Source organism: Meleagris gallopavo, chromosome 1 (assembly GCF_000146605.3).
Source record: "Meleagris gallopavo isolate NT-WF06-2002-E0010 breed Aviagen turkey brand Nicholas breeding stock chromosome 1, Turkey_5.1, whole genome shotgun sequence".
NCBI classification, from domain to species: Eukaryota; Metazoa; Chordata; class Aves; order Galliformes; family Phasianidae; genus Meleagris; species Meleagris gallopavo.
The window spans coordinates 8,074,097-8,100,471 of NC_015011.2; the positions used below are offsets into that span (position 1 = coordinate 8,074,097).

At 41.9% G+C, this 26,375-nt stretch overlaps 1 protein-coding gene across 1 annotated transcript in view; it reads right to left on the minus strand.

Annotated features, from left to right (window-relative positions):
- The window catches only part of CAMK1D (calcium/calmodulin dependent protein kinase ID), a 116,537-nt gene extending 94,113 nt beyond the window's left edge, over positions 1 to 22,424 (minus strand). The window contains exons 1-2 of the mRNA XM_019611076.1: positions 22,405 to 22,424; positions 21,250 to 21,381 (exon numbers count right to left, since the gene is read on the minus strand). Of these exons, the coding sequence (XP_019466621.1) occupies positions 21,250 to 21,381; positions 22,405 to 22,424 (152 nt within the window). The remainder of the gene's footprint in view (positions 1 to 21,249; positions 21,382 to 22,404) is intronic.
- Between the last annotated feature and the right edge of the window lie 3,951 nt (positions 22,425 to 26,375).

The following is a 26,375-nucleotide window of genomic DNA, read 5'->3' on the forward strand; positions in this document are numbered from 1 at the left end:
AAAACCAAGCAATATCCATGCCAGGCTCATGAGAATCTGATAAGATGAAACAACTACTCTCTGGCATTTGAAATGAGAACAGGCCATTGTCTCACACGACTGTGAGTTTCCACAGACTCTGGCTGATCCATAAAAAAAACCCTTCCACATCCCACCAGTACTGTTTGCAAGCTGCTCATGCTGATAGCTGATTACATCCAGTTAAGATTTTAATTCAGAAACAACCTTGTTGAAGTCAAAGAAATTAAACCAACACAAAACAAATGTTAGAAGGCAGAGACTTAGAACCTAATTCTCCATACAAACAAGTTATTAGATAACTCGAAGGGAATGTTAGCCAGCATTTCCTAGTGGTAGCATTTATTTTTTGTTTAACTAAAGGTCAGGTATAATAATAAAAATCTGTTGCCTCATTCACTTCAAAGACAGATTTCAGGGCTGGGAACCTGCCCAGACTTAGAAGAAATTAATTCACGTCAACAGCCAGCACACTTTGCCAAGCATTTCTTCTACCTCTCCCTGAGCTGAACACCATTAGCCAAACCCTCCTGACCAACATTGCCAATGGGCAGACTCCTTGTTTTCCACTCACCGTCAGACAAATGGTCCATCTACATTTGGCACCTCTCAGGCTCTTTTCTTTTTAAGCCAACTCACTATTTATTCCCCAGAAGGTCTGTAGAACGCAGGAAAAAAGGTTGAAGCCTGGATCTAAACCACCTTGCAGTCTTAATGGAAATTTCTTGTCAATACGATTCCCCCAGAAATCTGTTCCCCCACTTCTCAAAACCAGAGTCTTAGATCTTTTGGTAGCAGCTTCTGTGGTTCCCATTTCAGTTTTGAGCATTGCTAATCTATTTGGAGCTAAATAAATCTGTATTTCTCCACTAAGAGCTCCCTCCACTCCCTGTTTATTCTAGGACGTTTTCTCCCATAAGGCCTTATCTCTGCCATTGTTGCATGGCCTAATTACTTCCTTTCTGAGAACTTAATTTCATTTATCTCCTTGGAGTCAAACAGGACCGTATCAAATATGTAAACTCAGCTGTGCATGACATTCACACAAACAATGGCTACATCCCTCGGCCTGCATGCAATTCTTGATGTTTCACAAGCAATCACGCTAAGAAAAGGGAATGCACATTTGTTAAAGTCACTATTTACTGCCAAGACAGGCTGCAATATTTTACTGTGCAAATTCAAGTTATTGCTAGCTGGAGCATGCTACAGCTCCCCCTGATGAAACTAAAATATTTTTGGATGAAGAATAAATAACCACCTTGGAAGAGTCTGAACGAAGAAGCCTCTGACTGAATCCTAATGGAAGGAAATTGTTTAAACAAGTATTTGTTTTCTGAAATTTAAGCAGTCTTTTGGTGGTGAGCTGAACTGATCCAGATAGTGTCGTGCAGTTAAGAATGCCATTTTTCTCCTTCTCTGTTCTTGATATCTCTGTGCTCTTTACTGATTGTCTGGGTATTATCTTAAGTGTTGCTACATGTGTCCCATTACAGAACACTTTGATGAAACATGCAGCTGCTGTCAGTGGTAATATCACATGTGTTTTGCTGAGCATGGAACAATCAGATTAACCAAATCTTTAAATAATAATGGACTGCAGTGTTCCTGTGTGCTGGGGTGTTTTCTAGTGGGTTGCTTTTTTGAGGTATACTTTTTTCAGGTTTGCCTCTCAGTCTGTGAGGAAGAGTATTTTTTATTATGCAAAATGTGTAACAGAAATGACATAAAAGCTTTGTACAAATAAGAGGGAAACAACCTCAAGCTAAATAACCAGGAGATAAGGCAATCTCTTTGACTAACATAACTGATTTTTGATTTAATAATTTTAGATTTTTTTAGAGGAACTGATAGTGTAAAGAGCATTTGGGGAATTCTTAGAGAGACTTAAAATAGAGTAATTATATACCTGCCATCTCCAACATGCTGCACGGAAGATGTAACTTTGCCAGTTAACGCATGAAATAAAAATAAACTCAAATTGAAGCTGCTGTCACTACTATCCTGTGTAAAGGAGAGCAGAGAATGATGTTGCCCAAGGACCGTAACCTACCCAGCATCACCGCTGGTGGGACTGTAAAGGTAAGGGATGAAAACTTCAAAAGATCTTGTTGAAGCGTTCAACAAATGCCAACTTGTCTCATGGTCTATCATTAAAATGGAATTGGATTAATTTCCTTTTCACTACACAGAAATCAAAGTAACCTATTCCAAAATAAATATGTCATCTTTGAGGTCAATTAAGCTTTGCAAGTCATGACCAGGGGGAGAAGAGAGGATCAAAAGTTGGGCATCTTAATGAAAGTTGACTGCAGTCTTAATTACTGTGAGACTTTGGCTTGTCATGCTTGCATATTCTTCAAAGTGTAACTCTTTGATGACTGCCTGTTCTGGATCTCCTTCTTTTCTCTATTTGCAGTTGTTAAGACTCTATTCAACCTCAGAGATGGGCTCTTCTAACTGTCTGTAACAATTTCTGTCTATACCACAGGAGAGCCCAGTTTAGTCACCAGCTGAACTTACAAGTGCTCACCTATTAAGATATATGTGGAAAAAGAGAAATAATGAAAGAAAAATCACAAAGTAGAGATAAACTAATGAGAAAAAGATGTTTTTTACAGTTGGGACAGACACTGATCCTTAAGATAGCAATCCTTCCTAAGAAATATCACCCACGATTTTCTTAAATTTGGGACAGGCAAAGCAGCATGCCAAATATAAAGACAAGTTGTTACAACTTCAAGACAACCTCTTTCACTTCACTGCCAGTTTGACATGTGTCCCACCCTAGAGAATTATTTGCTATTACTTCTTACTATGTTAGATAATCTTTAGAACAGTAATTAGGGGATGTGTCTGTTTAGAAGAACGCAAATGACTGCCTTGCTTCAGGGCCTGCTTACCTTGTCAAGTTTGCCTGGAACCACACCTGGCTTCAGAATAAAATCATCATTGAAAAATAAATAGTCTGTGTACAGAATGTAACACTTCCCTCCAACAGGGCTCACGCATCATTTAGTGTTTAATACGTTCCCCAGAAGAGGGAAATATCTCAGACAAGCTTCAGTACTTAACCATTTGAGGACAGACATCCTACGGCAACAATGTCTTGAGGAAGGTGGGACCATTTCCAGTTCCAAGAAGGGGAACAAAAGGGCTTGATCACTGCCTTGACTCCCAGCTGGCATATTTACCTTGCCTGCCTCTGACCTAAGAGTTGGCAAAGAAACTGGGCTGGCTGCCGAGTTTCATTCTCCCTATGGGTCGATCAAACGTCCATGTGCTGCAGCACAGCACAGTATTTCAGCCTGTGCCAATGCCCAGTTCTGTCTACAAGAACAGCTCCTGATACTATTCTAAAAAGCTCTTACAGTAAATTAAGCTTATACTGTCCCACGGAGCAGGCACACTTCTACCAGACTCAGTTACCTCAGCAATAGCTGTCAGACATTACATGTTTAACATGCCCAAGGAGAAATGAGGGAAGACATCTCAGAAGTGGAGCCAACACTCTAGGTGATCTTCCTGAAGGAGAGCAGGACAGTCAGTGTCTTGGTGCTATCTTGGAGGAGTCATGTTCTGTTTTCCTATAGGAATCACTATTACAAGACTTTAGACCTGAAATACTACCACAATCCAAATGATTTCTACAAATTTTGGGTCATCTTGTGCGGATCCAGGAGCTGGACTCAATGATCGTTGTGAGTCCCTTCAAGCTTGGGATATTCTATGAAGATTTCATGATCAGATCTGCTGTAAGACTTCTTTCTTCATGAAAGCCTTCCCCACAGAAAACATTATTAGCTCCTCAAAAGCAGAGAAAACATAGATTTTTTTTGTTCATTGTTTGCAGTATTGCAAGCACAGTGCCAAGACACTATGGAAACAGCCATGAACCATGATACTTAAAGGATGCTCCTCTGGGGCTAACAGGTGCAGCAGAGACATTAGCAATCTCATGACAAACAAATAGATTTGTAACATGGTCCATACCACAGTGTACATCACATCAGTTATGGCTTGCACCTTACTTCTCACAGTAGACAGGTTATTTGTGTTAGAGTAACCTCGTTGAGTCCGACCACAGGAAACAGCAAAAATACTCAAGCTGTCTGTGGGAAAACTGTGCCCCACACATCTGTCCCTGCTTAAATAATTTGGCTTACACAACATTACTAGAGAGCTGGGCAGGAAGGTGTTAATGTGTCTGGTGGGAAGTGACAGCAAGGAAATGGCTTAGCCTTTCCCAAGTCAGAAATACCACACACAAATTACAGAGATCAGAGTGTTGACTTCTCAGCGGAATATGTCTCCTCGGGGTGTTCTTTTCAAGCAGACCGTACCATGGCAGTAAAGGTCAGCATTGTTTACAGACAAATCTATTTTGTATTACATGGTGCACACTGTGCTCTGTATGAGATGACTTATACACAAAAGCCAGCTCTCCTGGGTTGACACAAATCCTTGTGGGCATCTCGCTGCAGAACACAGAGGATGGGAAGTGCTGGTTCAAGTCATGCACACACGATGCACATGGGGTTAGCCCAGGCATATCCAATCTGCGGCTCATAAGCTATGTGTGGTCCAGCTCAGCTCATCCTATGGCTGCCCCCTGCCCCATGCTGTAAGGGCAGCAACTCTTCCCCAGTGAGCAGCCTGGCTCAGCCCCAGGCATGCACCCGTCTCCCACAGCAACCAAACAGCGCTGTGCAACGTGCGCTATGTGGACCGAAACCAGGGAACAAGGAGGGTGCAGTACAGTCCTAACTCGAGATATGGCAAATAACTGTATGCGTTTTGATACACTGGCTAAAGGAAATCTTGCGAACAGTGAAAAACGCGCAGCCTTGCTTTCTCTTTTGATAAAGCAATTTGAGAAGAGGTTTCAAGATTGCTGAAAAACTCATCAAATTTTTTTTGTATATTTGTAACTCTATTTTCATTTGACATAAATACATTACCTGCAAATTTTCAAAAGGAATGTATAAATTTTCAGTCAGGTATTCAACCCAAAAATTGATGATGCCTCTTTACTGGACTTTTATAAGACCTGTCTTACCACAGGAAAATACCCCTCACTTCACAATTCCAGTTTATTCATGTCATCGCTATCTGGCAGTGTGTACATTTGTCAGCAATTATTTTCAAGGATGAAATATTGGAAGTGTAAAATTTCATCAAAAACATGGATGAGCATCAATATGTTCTCAACACATTAAGAATTTTCAGCCACTTACACTGAACAAGATTGATGTACTGGCTTCACAAAAAAAAGTCAACTATTCCACTAGTTTTATGGCTTTGTTTTCCTCTTACTGTAGATTTTAAGAAAAAAATAAAAATAAAAAGACATTTTGTTACTTATATACATTAACTATATCACACATTTTATATGTGGTCAAAGCAATTCTTCTTCATTCGATGAGGCTCAGGCAAGCCAGAATGCTGGACACCCATGGGTTAGCCAGTAATACACAGGCTTGAAGCCCCATTTCTCTGTAGCCTTACATGCTTATTGATCCCTGTTTGATTTTGCTTGTATTCAGGCAATAAACACAAGTAGAGATCCAAGCCCTTGTCCAAGTGGGGCATTTTCAATTCATTCTCCAGCCATCACTATGGTCAGAATCCAGCCCTGTGTCTCAGCTGTAGGGATGTGCCTGTAATGACATTCAGAAACAGCTTCCTCGAGTGCAAGGGTGATCACGCATATAATTTTGCTTGGCTTTTATAGCTTCCAGAGCTCACCTGTAAAAGTCCACTGTGTATAAAATACAAAAGGCAAATTTGAACAAACTGCAAATTTTCATGGAGGTTCACAGTTCCTATTCACATTCCTAGCATTTGACTGCAGTTCTTTCAGATTTTGGTTTTTTTCCTCCTATTCTAAGCATGGAGAACAAAAAATGCATTGGGAATTAACTGTTTGGGAACCTCATTCAGAGTACAAGTTGCTCTGAATGCTCCCATAACATTCCCCCTTTCTCCTGGATTATGCAATCATACTAACATTAAAGGAGCCATGTTCTATGTATATTTACTATTTAAAGTAATGTGCACATGCATTATGCTTTGTTGGGAAGGGTGGAATACTACAAGTGTAGTGATCCCAGGGAAGAAGCATTTCTGTTTTGTTACATGACAAGTCATAGAATCACAGCATGGCTTAGGTTGGAAGTGATCTTAAAGATCATCGAGCTTCCACCCCTAAGTCCTACTGACAGAGCTATAGAAAAGTCTTCTAGTCCCACCAAAACAGACACTAGACAACTTCTTTGATCAGCGCCAATACCCAATGTTATCCAATTTTAAGAGGAGAAAGCATGAGGAAAACTGCTTACCAGTAGCCTGATCACCTACTCAACAATGTTCCACTTTTGTTCCAATACAAAGAGACATACAGCATTGCAAAGCAGTTTTTAATTAACTGTTCTCTCCCAATACTGCTTTTAGCTCTAGATAACAATGAGTTATTTATGTAACTCATCAGTGCTGATGATTTTGCTTCAGAAATGCTATTTTATTTGGGCTCTGCTACAACTCAGCAGGAGTAGGCTCAAGGAGGAGATGCTCTTTTAGGACCCTCCAAATGAAAGGCTTAGCCTGGAAGAGGCTGAGAGAAGTCTTGTTTGCTCATGCACTCTCCCCATGCAGGAGGAACAAGCTGCCTTACTGCCTTTTTTTTTTTTGTCATCTTAACTTCATTGTAATTCCTAGGAAAACCACAGTGCAGGAACAGGCAAGGATTGTTTGTGGTTCCTGCAAGCCTGATGAAGAATGCTATGGGCTCAGGAACTTACAAGGAAAAAAATACACGTACAGAGATTTCCTAAAAGCCATATCCAACATTAACTCAGCAATTGCACTGATACTGGAGGCACCCAGCATGGTGCTCCGTGTTAGTTATAACCTGCCATGGCTAGTTTCTGCTTTCTCTGGAGTTGATTTTTTTGTTTGCTTGTTTTAATTTCCTTTTCATTCCCCCCATGCTTCAGAGAGGTGTTTTCCAGCCTGCAGTGTGCAAAAGACTGGGGAAAAAATAGAAGAACCTGCCTGTTCAGACAGTTGAAAGCTACTGCTGGAAAGCCATTTCCAGAAAAAGCTCTTGGGCTTTCACTCTTTCATTCTCCTAAATACAAGAAATAAATTGCCCTCAGCAGTCAAGGAGCTGATTCCTCCACCAGAATCCCTCTTTTTACTCAGTTTCCTGGTACTTCATGTTCTTGGCTGTGGGTTTTTATCATATTTCACCCCCACAGCTTCACTACCCTCCCAGATCAGCTCTCCCTATCTCTCAGTTACTCAAACCTCACAGGAGCACTTACTTAATAAATGAAGATAAAATGCAGCTGAGGTTTATCAACAAATCAAGTGCTCTTTTCAGGATTACACTACTCTGCAAATGCATTTTTCCTCCTGTCACTCTCCCCATAAATCACAATGTGCCATGAGAACACTTTTAGCTGCAGAGTACACATAGGGGAGGACTCGAAGCACCAGCCAATGTCTATAAAGAGGAGCTCTACTCAACTCTGCTTATTGAAAATAGACAGATTACACAAAACAAGCACCCATGTGGGGAGAAAATTAAACGAAGAAAAAAAAGTATATTCCTCTTAATAGGTTTCCAATATAGTACTAGACATGTTCTGACATGTAATAGAGAAATACAAAAATACAATCCATACCAATGAGACTGTAAGCTCTGTACTTTGAGATGCTTTAGGGTGTGCCCAACCTCTGAGCTGCTGCCTTCAGGGATGCAGAAAGCCAAGGACCACGCCAGGAGGGATCACAGTGCTAAGGGACTCCCATGACCAGATCTTGAGAGTTAGAGCAGATGTTTTGGCTTACAGTCCAAAGTGAAGCCCAAAAACAGAGAGCATTGTATCCTATATGGATGAATTGGGCATGAATATGGTATAGAAAATTTTATAGCTGAATGTCAAAAAATAAAAGGTCTCCTAACATCCCCAGTCCACAGTTTTCAGTGGGATCCAGATGTGTGACACTGTCTGCATATGACCCATGACCCAGGTCTCTACAGTTTATAAGACTTCCCTGTATGTAAATTGATGCAAAGCATAGCCTTCTGTAGTCATCAACATACCCTTTCTACAAAATCCTCCACCAGTGTTACTGCTAATACATTTACTTTTATTAGCTACACTAGGAGCTTATTCAGCATTAAAATGAAACAAATCAAATCATGTTCAGAAAGAAGTGCTGTAGGTATTCCCTGCTTGAATAGTTGTTTAACACTCATTTACAGGGAAAAAGATAGTGAAAAACTGCCAGAAATGTTGACATTAATCTTCCATCTCAAGAGCAATTCAAAGTGATTCCAAATATAGTTGGTCTTATTAAGAAAACAGCTCTTGGGTAAGAGTGCAAACTGTGTCACCATAAGAAAGAAAATCAGAAGCATATGCTTCCAATGAAAGAAGGAATTTTAAACCAAGTCAGCAACTCAGAGCCACGTCAGTAATTCAGAGCCAAGAAGAGAAAACTTCTATGTGCCATCTCCATCTTTTCAGAGTGAAGTTTGGTGGTGAACTCTGTGCCTGGACTTTTCATTTCTAGAAGGAAAACTACTTCAGTGTCAGCAGCAAGATAGGGGAGGAGAAAACCCTTTTTTGTAAGATAGAGACCACTTTCCTGTTATACAAGCATCTTTTTGGATCCCCTTGTTCCAGATCTACAGCTACATGGAGGGAAGAGGATAGGGAAGAGGACATGGCAGGTCCCTGGCAGATTCCTCCTCTGCAGGGTGAAGTCAGGACTCAGTCACAGCAGCATAAATCAGCTGAAACACCACAAAAATCCAGTTTACCTACCCATAACGCAGAGGTGGTGGAGAGCTACCTCAATGGGGAAGCCGTGTTCCTGTGTTGGCTGAGCTGTGCTGCAGATACATGTGCTTGGAGATGGGATAACTATCTTTGGAACAGTAAAGCCATGTTGATTTATGAAATACTGGGAAGAAGGAACTGATTTTTTGGAGATAGTAGTTTAGGAAACATTGGAAGCAAGAATGGATGCTGTACAGCACATCTGCTGTGTTATGAGACCCTATGTGCTCACTGTGGGACTGCAGAAGGTAAAAGCTCACAGTCCTCAGCTTAGGGCTTCTTTCCACTTTTGCTTTGGGCTGAAATTCTCAAGGGAGCCTCAACAAGTCATGTAACCAAGTTCAACAGCTTTGAATTTTCCTATTGACCAGAATAGCATTAGCTCATATTACCCTCGTCTATTTGCTAACGGCAAGCGCTCATTTACCCATGCTGATGCCGCACAGTCTAGATGCAGGCTTTGTGCACCATATAAGGGAAGGACAATGCCTTCAAGATCTAAATGCTGCAGGGCACACAACAGCTCTACCCACAAGTGCCCAAGGAACACAGAAGGAAAGGTTTCAAAGTTCATCATGAAGGTTTCTGCTTCCCTTCCAGCAGCCACGCGCAGGAAAGCTAAAAGCAGAGAGCCATCACAGTTACAGTAAGATTTGATCTTTAGAATGGGAAAACTAGCATTTCTGTATAAATGCAGATTAAGGCTGCATGTGGATCGTGCCATATTCACATATTTGTTATGATTCACAGAGAGAGCATTTAAAAACGAACACAAAGACTTTTCCCCTTTGTTTGCAGTTAGAAATCCTGTATTATCCCTTTTAAGAGAAAAGTTGTGAACAGCTGCTGTTTTCTGTTCTAATTACCAAGTTTACAGCAGACATGGGATAACCAGATTGCTCTGCTCCAGAGCACATCTTGGCAAAGCGTATGATGCCAAATATGGCTGCTACATGTGGACTCCTCTGCTTTTGGTGGACGGAGGGGAAAAAAAGGATCAAACAGTGAAAAAATAATCACACGTTGGTATATTTTTCAAAAAAGTATGTCAGCAAGAGTCAACTTGCCCAGTGCCCATTCCATCATGGCTTGAATTAGCTGAGGATGCACAGACACACATGTGTAAATCCCAAAGGGTCCCAGTTTAATCCCTGGTGCGTCAGTCAAGACAGCAGATATCACAAAGGTATGAAGATATTTGAAGCAGGCTGTTATTCCATTTGGTGGAACCCAAATGGAGTATATATAGAAATTTTGGACTAATCTCAGAAGGAGTCAGTGCTGGTGTGCAAAAGCATACCTGGCATTTGCCTTGCATTTGTTGGTTGTTTCTGATTCAGTGTGGAGCTATAAAACACCCTGGATTATTTGCTAATGCTTCTTGCTAATATGTCCAAAGTTTTAAACAAATTTTGACAATAAAGAAATCAATTCTGTGAAGATATGCATTCAAAAAAGATGGCTTTGTCACTAAGAAAGCTTGAATTCACCTATATCTATTCCCTTAGGGGAAAAAAAGCAGTAATAGGGAGGCAATAGCATCCCTATTTAGTGTAATGCTCAAGAACTTTAATTTGATAAAATATCTGGCAAAGTAAGAGCTGTCATACGTTCTTATGGAAATTATTTTCTAGTCTGCTCACAAATTGCCAGTACTTAAACCAACCCACAGTTTTGAGTACTTACAAGGATTAAGAGCTGTGCAATTATCTAATAACAAGAGAAACAGAAACATGGATGCAAAGAAGGAAAATTTTAGGTTTACTTTGAAAACTGGTTTGATTGAAGTCCTGTAGCTGCAGAAGCATGACCCCATAGCATGGCCAGTCTCACTTCAGGGTAAAACAAATCTATTCTGTTTAAGCTAACATCATATGAATATAAGGTATGTTAAAAAATAGAATTTCTGATATGTATTTTTTAATTTAATTAATTCATAACAAGATAATCATCATTTTTTTCTTGGTCAAAGATGAAATCCATAGCTGTGTATCTCTTATTTTGCTTTTTTTTTTTTCCTGCAAAATTCCTAGTGAGCACAAACCAAGTCTGAGTAAGCATTTTAAGTCTGAATCAATATGTGGTACAGATGACAACTGCAGGCTTAGTTGGCAAAATACCAATTAATTTATGCAGCTGTCAACACAGGATGTATTCAAAACGCAAAGGTAGCCTCTAGGTTTAATGTGGTGCAGCTGAATATGGGATGGAGTGAAAATATTTTGCCATTTTCTTAAGGTCAGAGCCAGCCCCTTGTACCAAACTCTGGTTCCAGACACGTGGAATCATGACCTTAGCAAGAGAGAAAATGTAATTGTGATTCATCTTCTATAAATGAAAATGGAAGGCAGAATCATAGGTTGGAAGGGACCTCAAAGCCCACCCATTTTCAACCCCTGTTGTGGGATGGTTGCCCCCACCAGCTCAGGCTGCCCAGGGCCCCACAGCTTCTCTGGGCAGCAGTGCCTCACTGCCCTCTGAGTAAAGAATTTCTTCCTGATGTCAAAATTAAATCTCCTCTGCTTTAGTTTAAAGCCATCCCCCCTTGTCCTATCACTATCAGAATATGTAAAAAGTCTTCTAATGTTTATAAGCTCCCCTCGTGTTTATCAGGGGACTTTATAATCCCCTCCCTCTCCCTGTTGCCACCCCTCTGTTGATGCAGCACAGGATACATTTGGCCTTCCAGTCTGTAAGAGCACACAGCTGGCTCATGTCCAGCTTTTCATCCCCCGGAAACCCAAGTCCTTCTCTGCAGGGCTGCTTGCAATGAGTTCTTCTCCCAGTCTGTACACGTATTTGGGAGTGACCTGACCCAATTCAATACCTTGCACTTAGCCTTGTTAAATCTCATTAGGTTCTCATGCATCCACTTTCTGACCCTGTCCAGGTCCCCTTGGTTGGCATCCCTTCCTTCTATTGTGTCAACTACACCGGCTTGATGTCAGCAAGATTGCTAAGGTACACTCAATCCTACTCTCTGTGTCATTGATAAAGATGTTGAAGAGCACCAGTCCCAGGTCGGATGCCTGGTGGACACCATTCATCACTGACCTCCATAGAGCCATTAACCACAACCCTCCAGAAGAGAGTTGCCAACTGAGGTGTTTAAATTCACACAGAGTTCATCAACCACAAAATTGGCCCAGCAATACCTCTGCTGGTCTAATTCCACGTAGTGGAGGCCTAAAATGCAGTGGTTTGTATTCACAAAGTATTCCAGCATGCTCCTAGGAGTAAACAACTGCTTTAGACAAGGGGTGCTTATGAAACTGTCATGTCTGATAAGATTCCTGTTTCTACCTCCACGAACTGACATTTTTGGAATACTTGTTTTTTTCCTGCCTGTACATTCTGATCCACTTAGAAATGCATATCTGATGATTTCCTAAGCAAGCAAGATGTGAGCTCAGATGCAGCTGTGTACCTTGAGGAAGCTTCCAGCTGGCCCGATGAATCCTACCTTGCATTTACTTGTTTTGCTTTATGCAGCACTTTGAAAATTATACCCTAATTCACCACTCTGCAATGCTCTATGAATTAATGCCATGGATTTTAATAGCAAGAAAATGAGATAGAGGAATATCCATTGAGGTGCTTGGACTGCAAAAGTAAATAACTTATCAATCATTAAAATATGGAAGTTGTGTGGTTAAGCTAACTGGCTCCAATAGGGCATTACAATAGCTTAATATTTAACACTGAATTCCTCTAGTTAATGTTTCAGGATTAAATCAGAAAAGAGGCAAAATGCAATTTGTAGATAGCATTTTGACAATGACATCTTCACTTTGCAAATGCCACGAGGCCTGTAAGTAGCCTTTTATACTTTCTCCAAATGAAGAAATGGCTTTCATGGGGAAAAATCGTAGCATAACAACTTTGTTTCAGATAAAGTATTCCAGATGAGCTATGAAGAGCCCTATGAAAAAAGCAAGAAGAAGTATTTCACTCAGTGGAGCCACTTAGGACCACATCTTCAGCACCAACGCTTCATGGAAGATTTAGACTGCAATGAGCTGTGAAAATACTTTTCCCTGTTATCACTGCACCAATCAACAACTGGCATCCTCTAAACACAAACCAACATCTACCATGGCGTGGGTTGGCCAAACAGATATGTGTCCTCCTAAGCAAGGACTGGGTGCTCTATGAGGCCCTACTGGAGGCAGGTGCTCACCAGAAAGGCAACTTTTTGCTTTGAATATGTGGGAGTGACACAGACCTTATGTGTCCAGATATAAGGCTGAGTCATTTATCAAACTGTTGGATCTTATTAAAGAGTCTTTATGCCTCTTGACAATTTGTTCCTTTTAGGTAACAGACAACAGCACAAATAATCAGGAACTTGTATCAATGCAATATGCTTGTAACCATCTTCCTGAGTAATAAACACATGAAAACAGGGTACGTTTTGTCATTCTTTAGCTAAAAGCTCTGAAAGGACCCCAGCTTTGTGCATGCAGTCATGCAGAGGATGGGCTCCGCATAAAGCAGACGCTTGGCGCAGCTTATACTGAAAAACACATTCTGCTAATTTGAAGGCATCTCGGAGTAACTATTTCAGAAAGCAGCTGTTTCTTCCAAAGTGTACCAAATTAATCCTCATGCGGGAGCACTGAGCTCTGCTGTACGCTTATCCCCTAGACCTGCCCCCATCTCTTGGGGCATCTTTTGGGATGAGTCAGGGCATGGGCTGACCTTGAGGAACAGTTATGTAAGGGATGTTTGGTAAAGCACCGCTCCTCAGAAGGAGCACAGCCACTCTGTCATCTGGAAATCAGGCTACAGCTTCTCACACTGTAGCCTCATTCAAGGAACACAGCAGTCTCTGAGCACGCTGCAGGAGGGCAGACTGAAAAACTGAAACCTGCACACCACTGAAAAGCTATTGAGGAGCACGTTGCTTAGTAGTAGATAAAACTATGTATGAGAAGATATCACAGATTTTGTTTGTGTTTACTATTTCCTTCTTCATTTAATGCATTTTAGGATTTTTCAGATGCTGTGATCTGCTTCCCTACATCAGCTTATATCTAATCTCAAATGAAATATGATCTGGGCAGCCCTGCCTGCAAAGTCTTCCCCTGCAAAGTTTCCAGCATCTCAGTGATCAAAAACGGTGTCAGCTTTGTTTCACATTTCACTATGCTTTTTTTCCACTAGTGTGAATTCTTTGCAGCAAAATGTGCTGCTTAGCAAGAAGTCAAGAAGTAGTGCCAAGATAAAGCTATCTTATGCCATACCTATATATATAGGGTCAGATTCACTTTTGCCTGATATCTGAGAAGGGCGACTCATGCTGTTTGCATTTTCTTCATTTGGGTGATGATCTCATGGACCAAAGCTGATGTCAGCTTTAAGTTAAGCCCAAACAGCCCCCTACCCTGCATGTTGTAGATTTTGGCTCTTTTCCATGTCTAGCTTGCCTCTCTAGGGGCCATGCCTGCAGTAGTGCCTAGCACTAAATGTGGCCCCATGGGCAGGGATGAAGTCCATCCATGTGCAATGCCAACAAATATATCCTTGGGGCAGCCCTGTTCTTTGGCCACTGACATCACCATCACAGAATCATAGGATGGCTTGGCTTGGAAGAGACCTTTAAGATCATCCAGTTCCAACCCCCTGCCATACACAAGGCTGCCCATCACCAGCTCAGGCTGCCCAGGGCCCCATCCAGCCTGGCCTTGAGCACCTCCAGGGATGGGGCATCCACAGCTTCTCTGGGCAGCTGTGCCAGTGCCTCACCACCCTCTGGGTAAAGAATTTCTTCCTAACAGCTTACCTAACTCTCCCTTCCACCCAGTATCACTCCCCTACCTGGGGAATCCTGATCTACCCTCACGATTCTGCTGGGGATGCAGATTTTGGGAAGACCTGGGATTTGCAGCTGGCAGAGCTCAGAGCTCGGGGAGGGCAGACCCAGCCTTCTGTCAACAAGCACTACTGCAGTGGTATGTGCAAGCCAGGTTTTAGCTAGTAAATCTACGTAAAAGCTTTCTCTGAAAGTGATTACTTAATATAACAACCAGCTGTCTCTTCAGTTCTTGCTGAGGCAGCCTATCCTTTTACCATTATTCATAGGGTGGGGAAAAAAAAAGGAAAAAACAGCAAGCCTGTTTTGTCTATAGAGTAAGCAAAACTTCAGAGAAATGATTTTATCTGACAGATAGAGTTGCCAAGTGTTTGAGTTTTTTTTATTATTATTTTTTTCCCTTTCTTAACTATCTCATTCATTTCTTTACAGGAAAAGAGCTCTTACCACTGGAGCATCAAGAAGTAATTAGTCATTGACTACTTAAACACCAGTCCCACAGTAGTTTCTTTATACACCAGTTACACGACCTAATTACCATTGCTTTTACACTAACACTCACTGCCACAGGATCTGAGTGTCTCTTCTTCAGTTTGTCTGGCCCTGTGCTCCAGCTGGGTGATCTCTCAGAGAAAAATAATTGCCATTGTAGAGCATTGGTGGGCACCAGCCCACCTCTGGATTGGGAAACTGGAGTATGGGATCAACCAGGCTTGCAAGAGCTTTGTTTTTTGAATCAAAAACATCCAGTGGGTTGAACAGGAGGTTCTAACCTACAAAGTCACTCAGGAACATTCATCCAAATTAATTAAATGCCTAAATTTGTGTTAAGGTGCATTAAGTTTCTGCATGAACAGTTTTATTCAGAATTAACGTTGCCTTTTATTTGGAGTTAAATTGCACAGAAGAGTTTAACGAGAGATAACTAATGGATTTCAAAACTACATGTTGCTTCAGCTTCCTGGAGACTATGGGGTTCGCCTGGGATGGATAAGCCCTTACAGAAGTAAGAGCTGAGGACAGAAATTTTAGGAGGAGTTTCTCATCAATGTGCTATTGAAAAGGAGCAAAACATAGAATCATGGAATCATATAGGTTGGAAAAGACCAATAAGATCATTTGTCCATTCATCAACCCACCTCCACCATGCCCACTAACATCCCTCAGTGCCACATCTGCCCTTTCCCTGAACACCTCCAGGGACGGTGACTCCACCACTCCCTGGGCAGCTTGTGCCAATGCCTCATCAACCCTTTCTGAGGTTTTTTCCTAATATCCAACCTGAACCTCCCCTGGTACAACTTAAGGCCAGTCTCTCTCATCCTATCGCTGTTACCTGAGAGAAAAGACCAATCCCCACATCACTACAACCTCTTTTCAGAAAGCTCTACAGAGTGATAAATTCTCCCTAAGCTTCGTCATCTCCAGACTAAACAATCCCAAGTCTTTCAGCTGCTCCCCGTAAGACTTGTGCTCCAGACCATTCACCAGCTGCTTAATAGGGAACATGTCTTCAGCCTGTATTTAGGCATGGCTCAGATTTGTAATAAGGAATTTAATGGGGCCTCTCCCCAAGGATCTAGGAGATTACAGAGCAGATGAGAGGGGGGACATATCTAAAGAGTTTATAAAATATTTTAAAAATCCCTGTTCAGCAGAAACTAAGTGAAACAGAGTCTGATTTGCTAGCTAAACAGCATCTGTTTAACAAGACTTTAATTTGTACATGTGGCTGCTAGGAAGTAATCAATACTCTTGGGTGCACTGATCCTTCTCTTCACCTTCCCCTGACTCAGCACCGAACCTGTGCAGGTATTACTTAGAAAGTTTCTCTTCAATAAAAAGTATTGTAGCCAAGAAAAAAAAAAACAACAACAAGATACATTGAAAAATAATAATAAGGCATATTTTTCTGTCTGACTCCTACAAGGTTGTTTTGTTCTACTTCTTTAGAGCTTAGACTGGTGCCTTGCTGCATCCCAGCTCTTCACACCACCTACTGCCTGCAGAAACCCGTCTGACAGCCAATTCATCCTTCAGCCTGTTCACACCTGCACAGTTATCATACTGGGAATAAATTGCCACTATTTTACAGCAAACAATGGAAGAGATTGCATTTACCCTTCTGCTTAAAAACAGAAAAGTGTTGTTTTCTGAGCAGGTTATGAAACTCCCCATATTTCAGGTCAGAAGAAGTTTGTGTACCCCAGTGCAGTATTGTTCCTCATGAAGAGCTAGTTCACAGAGCTGAAGTGTTTCCAGAGAAGGGCAACAAAGCTGTAAAGTGTCTGGAGCGCAAGTCTTCTGAGGAGCAGCTGAGAGAACTGGGATTGTTCATCTGGAGAAGGCTATGGGAGACCTTGTTTCTGCATCTGCCTGAAAGGAGGCTGTGGTGAGGTGGGGGTTGGCGTCTTCTCCCAAATTACAGCAATAGGATGAGAGGTAATTGCCTTGAGTTGTAGCAAGAGAGGTTCAGATTGGATGTTAGGAAACATTTTTTCTCATAAAGAGTGGTGAGGCATTGTCACAGGCTGCCTAGGGAGGTGGTTGAGTCACCATCCTTGGAGGTGTTCAAGAAAAGTGTAAATGTGGCACTGAGGGATGTGGTGAGTTGGCATGGTGGGAATGGGTTGATCTTTGGACTGGTGATTTCAGTGGTCTTTTCCAGCCTTAATGATTACATGATTTTTCCCCTGCTACGAAGCATCCCTTTAGGCCCAAGTTCAGCAAGGTAATCTCAAGGAGTCCACTGATTTCACAGGGATCAATTATCATCCAAAATTGGGCACATGCTTAAACGCTTTGCTGAGAAGAGGACAAAAGAATTTGTCAGGCTCCTGGATTAGCTGCATGCATCACTCGTGCCAGCATTGCACCCAGCAGCGAGCTCCTTCCCACTACGTCCCCACCCAGAAGAGCCTCTGGGGAATGTTGCCATGGATTTCCACGGGAAACAAGAGAGTCCATATTGGAAGAACCCTGTTAAGGTTGCTAGGCGTAAATATTGACTTAACGGCTCTTCCGTCTTTTTTTCTTTTTTAAGAACAGATTTCTTGGCCACGGAAAAATAAAATGTTGGAGTGTGCATGATTCACTCTGGCACTGGCACAAACATGCAGATCAGTTGGCTGGCAGTTCGCTCCTCTGTTAGCAGAACATCGCTTCTAAAATGTGTCATTTTGTCTTGGCAGCAACAGTGGCCAAGCCTACAGACAGAGAGCATCCAAAAGATAAAATCTCCTAGCCTACCTTCCATGAACTCTGCATGGGCACCATCAGCCTTCCCCAACACAGAGTGTTTGGTTAGCACTTCCAATGGGTTTTTAGGTGAGACAGAGAAGTTGGTAGGACGCTGTGATGGTTTTGCACTAAAAGCCTAGACCAGAAAATTCCTTTCTTGGACCCACTCTCCTGCATCTGCTGACATGGGAAAGGAAAGCCAAAGGTTCTGCAGGTGAAACTTCTTGTTCAAAAATTTTTTGGCTGTTTCACAGACAATAAATATTTAAGACAGAAGACATTTCAGGTCATGCTGGAAGTCAGCAGAAGAAATGAGAGAATTTCCAAGGGATTTTATAGAATCACAGAATTGTAGGGGTTGAAGGGACCTCTGAGGATCATCAAGTCCAACCCCCTGCTATAGCAGGATCATTACAGCAAGTTGCACAGATTTTGGTCATAACATTCATGCTTTCAATCCTGAATTCAAAAGACATTATTAAAACATGACTTCAACAGACAGCATCCTGCAAACCTTTCTCCAGCTCGATTCTGTCAGATCTGTGTGATTTTGGCAGGACTGACATTGGGACAGACCTCTTCCAGAGGGTACAAAGCACATGTGACATTTGTGTGTATCAGTTCTGGACATGGTCAGCACCATCTAATTTATTGGGCATGGTGGTGATGGGTTAATGGTTGGACTACATGACCTTGGTGGTCTTTTCCAACCTTAATGGTTCTATGATTTTATGATCTCTGACTGTCCCCAGAAATGTCTGAAGGGGACACAAAGAGTTCTCTTGCATTTCAGCTTTGCAGGGAGTCCTCTGGGACTTTAATCCCATCAGAGATTATGCACTCCAAAGACATAATGCAAAAATAGAAAGGGAGAACAGGATGAACAAAAGCGCATATTTATATTTGCTTTGCATCCATCCTCTGAGCTCTGCACAACCCTCACAGGGAACAGGGACAAATCCCTCTGCCAGGCATCTGCGCGCATCCTTTGCAGACGTGGCCAATTAGTGCATGGCATGGCATGGCTGTGGCAGCCTGGGGCTCTGGCAGTCTACCCACTGATCAGACATCACACACACTTCCCATCCCTACTTGGTAGAAAGCTACCAGAAACAAAGGCAGAATGCCTAGATGCCTTTGGAGCTTAGCAACAGCTGCTCAGGATCCACTTCACCCCTTTCAATTCTATTTCTACTTTTTAGAGGCAGATAATTAATTCAACAAAGGAATAGGTTGATATCTTCTCTCCTCAACAGCAGAAAATAACAAACTGGATCTGTCTAAGTGTTTCCTTGGTGGTGCATACAAATTCAGTGCTGTGTCTGCTAGCAAAGATGCCTATTTTCAGAATAAATACAATGACATGCAGATTAAAAAAATAAGACAGGTCTTTCTTACGGCCTTAGTGAATGTAGGATGAGAGACAAAGTAGAATGAATTAAGGACTTTTCTGCCCACAGACCTGGTTTCAGCTGGGGCAGAGTTGATATTTCCTCTGCAGTGTCTGATATGATGCTATGCTTTGTCTTTAGGAGAAAAACAACTTTGATAACAGACCGATCCTTTAGTTGTTGCTGAGCTGCATTGCACAGAGCCAAGAGCATCTCAGAAGCTGAAAGGGGACAGGACCAGGACAGCTGATCTGAACTGGCCATAGGGATATTCCATACCATATGACATCACTCAAAAAAACCCACTGAAAAGCAGTGCAATTGGCTGGCAGAGCAGCTCCTGCTTGGAGACTGGCTTAGCACCGCTTGGTGGGTGGTGAGCAATTGCGTGTGTGTCACTTGTTTTATATATATATATATATATATATACACACATTATTATCATTACTTTTTTCTCTCTTCCTTTTCTGTCTTAGTAAATAGTTTTCATCTCAGCCCACAAGTTCTATTTTGTTGGTTTTTTTTTAATTATTCTCTCCCCAGTCCCATTGGGAGCAAACGACTCTGTGGTGCTGAGCTCCCTGCCAGGTTAAACCACTACACCCACTCCATCCCCTGCCACTGCAGTGAGAATAGTCCAGCCCAGGTGCTGTGTTCTCTGCTCTTATACCAACGTATGAGTATCAGGGGAAAGACCCATATGCACAGTGAATGTTTCAAGCTGCCCAGCATCCATTACTACCTGATCATGAAGATGGCAGAGATTTGGGCTTAATGACAGGTTCATAGTACCTCCACATAGCAAGCCAGCACACTGCATTTAACACCGAGTGTAAACTGCATTGACCTGATATGGATCTGGCCATGGGAAAGCAACAGCAACAAGTGCTTGTGCCTGTTTGGAGCCTCACTTCCTTACGTCTGCTTAATAGAATCCCTTCTGACTACTGACATGGCCAAGTTTGCCCTTGAATTTGCTGTCTTAGGCAAATCTTAGACAATCTTAGGCTGTCTGAGCATTTAGTGCATAAATATCCAGACAGTTTTAAAGATTCGGGATCAGTTTTGTTCAGACAAATCACTGTGCTCAAACAGTGAGCTATCAGCTTCTACAAGACCAAAAGCTGGGAAGAAGCCCCACTGGGAACAGCAGTGCAGCAGGCATCAGTTTGCTCCAGTCCAGTGTAGACTTCTATATAGTTGTAGTACTTTGATTTCAATGAGAAAAAAAGTTGCTTTTAGAAGAATAGAACAGATTATATGGACCAATCCTAAAGTCACTAATCGTTTGCCATTAAATAGAAAGAAATTCAAAGGTGACACGTTCAAATCAGGTGAGATGAATGCAACCTTTAGAGCCTCTAATGACTGCAATGAGTTCATAGCAGTCATGAGCTGCTTATTTATGCTTTAGTTGTGTCTTACACTCACGGACAGGAAAGAATTGCACATCATGGACAATTCTGATAGAACAGAAGTTGCCCTGGGATGTTCCTTCCAGATATACCTCTCCATGGTATGGGAGACTACCACCATCACCTACAGCCATCTGCAGCACGCTCTAAGTTTGACAAGCAAACAGTGTATAATCTGCACTGAGCACTTGGAAAGAACAACCCTGCTCTTACTCTGCTCAAAGCAGGTGACCCAACTGCTGACATTATTAGCGGGAAAGGGCTTTGCAGACCATCATAGGTTTTAACTCCAGCCTAACTCCTCTTCAACGTCACTTTGCAGTCATCTGGACTGGCTTAATATGAGAGAAAACCAGCATCTCTCAAAACATTTTCAGCCTCGTTTAATTGCGGGCGTTCTTGTCTGCCTGTGACAGGCTGAACAACCTACCAGTCACACTTGTCAATCACTGTTCCTGTTCCTTCAGTGCAGGAGCATAAGGGAAACAAAGAAGCAGAAATGAAGGTCTGGTACTTACTTCCTCAGGACTGCAATTTCATTCTCTATGCTGCTTTCCTTCCCCTTCAGTGCCTTCTTGGGAATGCACTTGACTGCAAACAGTTTCCCACTAGCTCTTTCTTCAGCCAAAACAACTTCAGAGAATGCACCCCTGAAGGAAGAAAAGACAAGAAAAGCTCAGGTTTTAAGCACTGTCATTTCTTTGGAAGCAGTTAATTGAAATTAGGCAATCGAATCTCGTTCTGGTGGGTTTTGATAGCTGCAATTGTTAATCACAGCAATACCATTACGGAAACACAGTGAAAGATGCTGTAGCATACACAGACATTTACGCTCACACAAAATATGAAAGACCCAACAATATTAATAAAGAACTATAATCCAGCAGAGGTTTGAGCAAAGGCTAAAAATCTGAAAGCACCATTTCCACACGCAGGGGACATCTGATCAATGATGCATTTTTCCTCTTTCTGAGGTTTTTGGAGGTTGAATTTGCAAAGTCCCTGAGAGTACAGGGACCTCACTGACCACCAGAGGTCAGGGCCTCTGCTGTGCTCCTCCCTGGCAGCTCCGAGCATCTCCTTACCCCTCCTCACTCCTGACTCAGACAGGGAGGTAGAATTCTTCTCTGCACACAGAGTTATTCCACAAAACAAACGGCTGTGTAATCGCTAAAGCCAAACAATCGGATTAAATCACAGGTCCAAATGGCCGCCTGAACAGCGGCCTCCCTGCAGTTGCCCCAGAGAGGATTACACAAATAAAGGATAGAGAAACACCATCACACAGCAGCCAGTCACTGCTAAGAGTGGGCAGTGCTTTACTTTCGTTAGGTTATTCTGTAACAGCATCATTGACTGCACTCTTCCTCCTGGCAGCTAAGAGGCCAGGAATACATTACAGGCCTATGTGCTTTTACTGTTCCCAAACGGCTTTTGTAGTCTTTGAGCATCATTGGGACACAGAGCAGGATTAGCTCATCACTGTTTTAGCACTGAGGTACTGGACAAGGCAGTGCATTGGCCTGCTAAGGACCATCAAATCCCCTTCACTGAAGCACTTGACTTGCTGAAGAACCACTAGAGAACCACACACTTGTCTAACCAGATCCTAAACTAATTCTACCAGCAGAGAATTGTAGAATGGCTGGGGCTGGAGGAACATCAAAACCCACCTGGCTCCAACCCCCGCCATGGGCTGGTGGCCCCCCACCAGCTCAGGCTGCCCACGGCCTGGCCTTGAGCACCTGCAGGGATGGGGCATCCACAGCTTCTCTGGGCAGCCTATGCTGGTGCCTCACCATCAGCAGAAGGATCATATTTTATATATAAAACACAGAAGAGGCAAGACAATAGGTTACTCTTTTCTACATAACTCTCTGAGAAAACAGCTAAGGAGCAGGCTAAGCAAATCCACCCCCGATCCAGCCTGCCCCTAGAATGATAATATTTGACCACATTTTGCTACCACACTTTCCCTACCTTTCATTGTGATCCGGTTTTTTGGTGGTCCTGTATGGAGCCTGAAGGTGGACTCAATCCTTGTGAGTCCCTTCCTGCTTGGGATATTCTATGATTCATTTCCCATGATCATTGCTTATCTAGATGTTTACAGATCAACAGAAGTGTTTCCTGGCCAGGCACTTCAATGACACAGTCAAGCACCCATGACCTCATCACCACTTCCCGAATTGCAAAAGAGCGGAATGAATTGAGCCAATGGATAATTGAAGCAGGCAGAAAGAAGAGGATGCTGCTCTGGAAAGAGATGCCTCTTTACACAGAAATACTTCAGCCATTAACAATAACATGGAAGAGAGACAGGAAGCTTAGGAATTGATTAAAGACAACTCCTGCAAACTGTCAGTTTGCCTCCATGTGGCAATGAATGCTTTGCCTCATTTTTTCGTAAAAAGGACAAAAAAAGGACCAGACTCATTCATGCTACTCTGCAGGAATGACTTTGTTTTCTACTTTGTGTGTTATCTGCCATGGAATGTCATAGCATCATGGACTCCAGTTGTTGGTGTAGCAAAAATGAAAATTAAGCCACCCAATGTATTTTTGAAGACTATTCTTTGCTTTCCTGTCATCAATGGTTCTAATTATTTTGTTCATTAAATAGTGCTTTTCTCCTGACCCTCCTGCTTGGGACAGTCAACACTGGAATTGCAGTAAAATCCTTTTTTCTGAGAAGTCTTAAGTCTCTTCAGTGCTAACTGGCTTTGGCTTCAGAAACTCACAGGGTAGCTCCCAGCTGTGTTTCATGAACTCCATAAGTCCTATCTGCTCAGGCTTTCACCAGCTGTATCTTGAACAATCTTTTTGCCTGTAGTTAAGTGCTGTGTAAAGCAGCAGCATATCCATACTGGTCATTTACTGCTCACATAGCCCTCTGAATGTTTACGGTACTAGAAAACAGAGAACTTCCATTCTAATCTGGATTTCATTGCTGTTCTAAGACAACAAATAAATGAGATCCCTTTATATCCCTCTATGCAATATACCCAGATTTGGGAAATGTCTATGTTTCAGCTGGGTTCATCATTTTGCTGCATTTCTTTTGCCACATACCAGGCCAGCCATGGGGTTGAAAGAAGACACTGTGAATTTAAATGCAATTTTTTGGGAACTCTGAGATACACTCATGAAAAACAATCCCATATCTCCTTAACAGCCTTTCTCATTAAAGCATGAAATGAGCTGAACCTCATCTAAAGCGTTCACACACATGCCAGCCCTTGGCACTGATGGTCCACAGCTCCTGTGATCACAGAGCAAGGGGGGGAAATGAACTGAAGCAATGGGAGGAAAGAGAAGGGAGGGAAAAGATGCAGAGAGAGATCAGAAAGTTAAAGAGATAGGAAAGAGAGGTATAGGATAAGAAGAAAGAAATGGCAGAAGAAAGCATCAGCAAGCAAAAGGCAGCAAAGACACTACTGCTGGAGTCAAGGGAGAGTCAGAAATAACAGCATATGGATGGACAAGTGATTAGCTTAATTTCAAACACATTGTTGAATACACCATGCTTAATAGTTCAGTTCAGCTCCCCACTGAATCCCTCTTATCTAATGCATGAATAGATAAACATTAAAGTCAGCAGGACAAGGCTGATCATTTTCTTTCTAGCAGTAATATATCCTACAGAAATTCTCTACCTTCTCAGAAGACATTCCCAGAACTACCAACCTGGCAGGCTTGCTAAAGAAGACATTCCCCCAGAAGAATTAATGTGCCCTTTAAAATCAAAATGTTAATGAAGGCAGCAATTCATCTGTGAGAATTCATTACATTATTTTATTGAGGGTTAAAATGATTTGCGTTCAAAGTTCTGCCAAAATGTCTGGGGTTAGAAAATGGGGGAGTTTTTATTCTCCTTCCCCAATAAAATGTGGGACAATATTTATTTTTACACTGTGACACAGATCTTTTTTTTAAGGCCAGAGAGAAGAGGTTAATTAATTTAAAGTTATGATTTCAAAAGGTATGTGCAGTGGTTGGGATGATCCATGCCCAGCAGCTGGGAAATGTCTAATGGCTACCTTTCCAACAGACCTCGGGACTCAGCCTTTGTCCTCTGAACTGGGGCCTTCAAACCCCTCTTAAGTAAACTAAGAAAATATCAGTTTTGAGGAAGAGGGACAGTAGTGCAAATGGGTACGCAAGAAACTTCTGCAAAAATTAAACCACCTTGTTAGGTGCCAAAATAGAAGTGCAGCAATTGAACCCGTTTCTGAAAGTTATGACCATGTTATCATTTACCCTACGGGACCAGCTCTTTTTGAGTTTCTAATTAAGGCACTGGATAATTTTATGATCTAGATCCTTTTTGTATGAATTAGGAACAGTGTAAAAGGAAAAAAAGATGGCTTGACTTGTGACTTTGAGATAATGGCGAATTCTGGAAGGTGGCTGAGACCATCTGACTTCTCATCTCATACTTATGGACCAAGCAACATCCTCTGCAATGACAGTATTTATGGTTCTAATTTTCTTAAACTGTTTATTTTATTTAATCTAGGTATACAGATTAGGATTTTGAGATTATCACTGGAATATGAATGGTGTTCATAACCAAACAGATTGGATTTTTAGCAGCATGGTTTTATGGGTGTGGTGGTGATGGATTGACAGTTGGACTGGATGATCTTTGTCTTGTTCAGCTTTAATAATTCCATGATTCTCTGTTAGAAAGCAGAGGCTGCAAGATGAGGTTATCCTGAAGATCAAAGCAAAATAAAGGCCAAATAACTTTTCTTCATCTGTGGGAATAATAACTTAGTACAGTTAATTTCAGAAATTCAATGAACAACAAATACAGTGACAGCAAATCTGTTGACATTCAGCAAAAAAAAAAAATACTGCTGTCACAGAAACACTGACAAATGAAGACAAAGTTGATGGAGAGATAAAACTTAATTTTTCCATTTGCAGAGACCTCCATGTTGAACAGTTTTCCACTGCATTAGCAGGTGCTCTATCACACTAAATCAACAGACATAGTCAGGAAACAGATTTCACATCTTCGGTCTGTGTATAGCTAATGTTCTTAATTATAGTACAGTTTGCCTTCTGTGTGTACTTTGCCCCATGGAAAAAATTAGTGAACATTCATGGTTTGAAAAATATACCACATCCATCAGGAAGATCACTTCGAGATGGGAGACCAACAAATGAGTGAAACCAATCAAACCAAAAAAGCCATTTCCATAGCATGGCTTTGGGAACCACAGATCAATTCTGCTCCTCAGCACCCCAGAAAAAAGCAGCATTGAACTAACTGCCCTGGACAGGGACAGGTATTTAAGGAAAAAATCTTTTCTGGCACTTGTACAGCTTTTCCCATTGCCCTCAAGGAGTAACTGAGGGATAAGCTCAGGTTATATGTATAATCAGCATATAAGAGGAGTTTCTGGTCCTGCAGAATATTTTCCTATTAAACCATTTTTCTTTTTTTTTTTCCATTAAATTTTCTGCTCAGTCATTTCTGTACAAATATCCTCACTCTCTCAAATTCCAGACTCTTCCCAACAAAAACCAGAATTAAGACTGGAAATAAAGGGTTTTTGCTCCAAAGTCATGTCTGTGAATGTTCTAAGGTATGTGTGAAAATGAATTTACAGTGAAATTTTCAACAGTTCAGGGT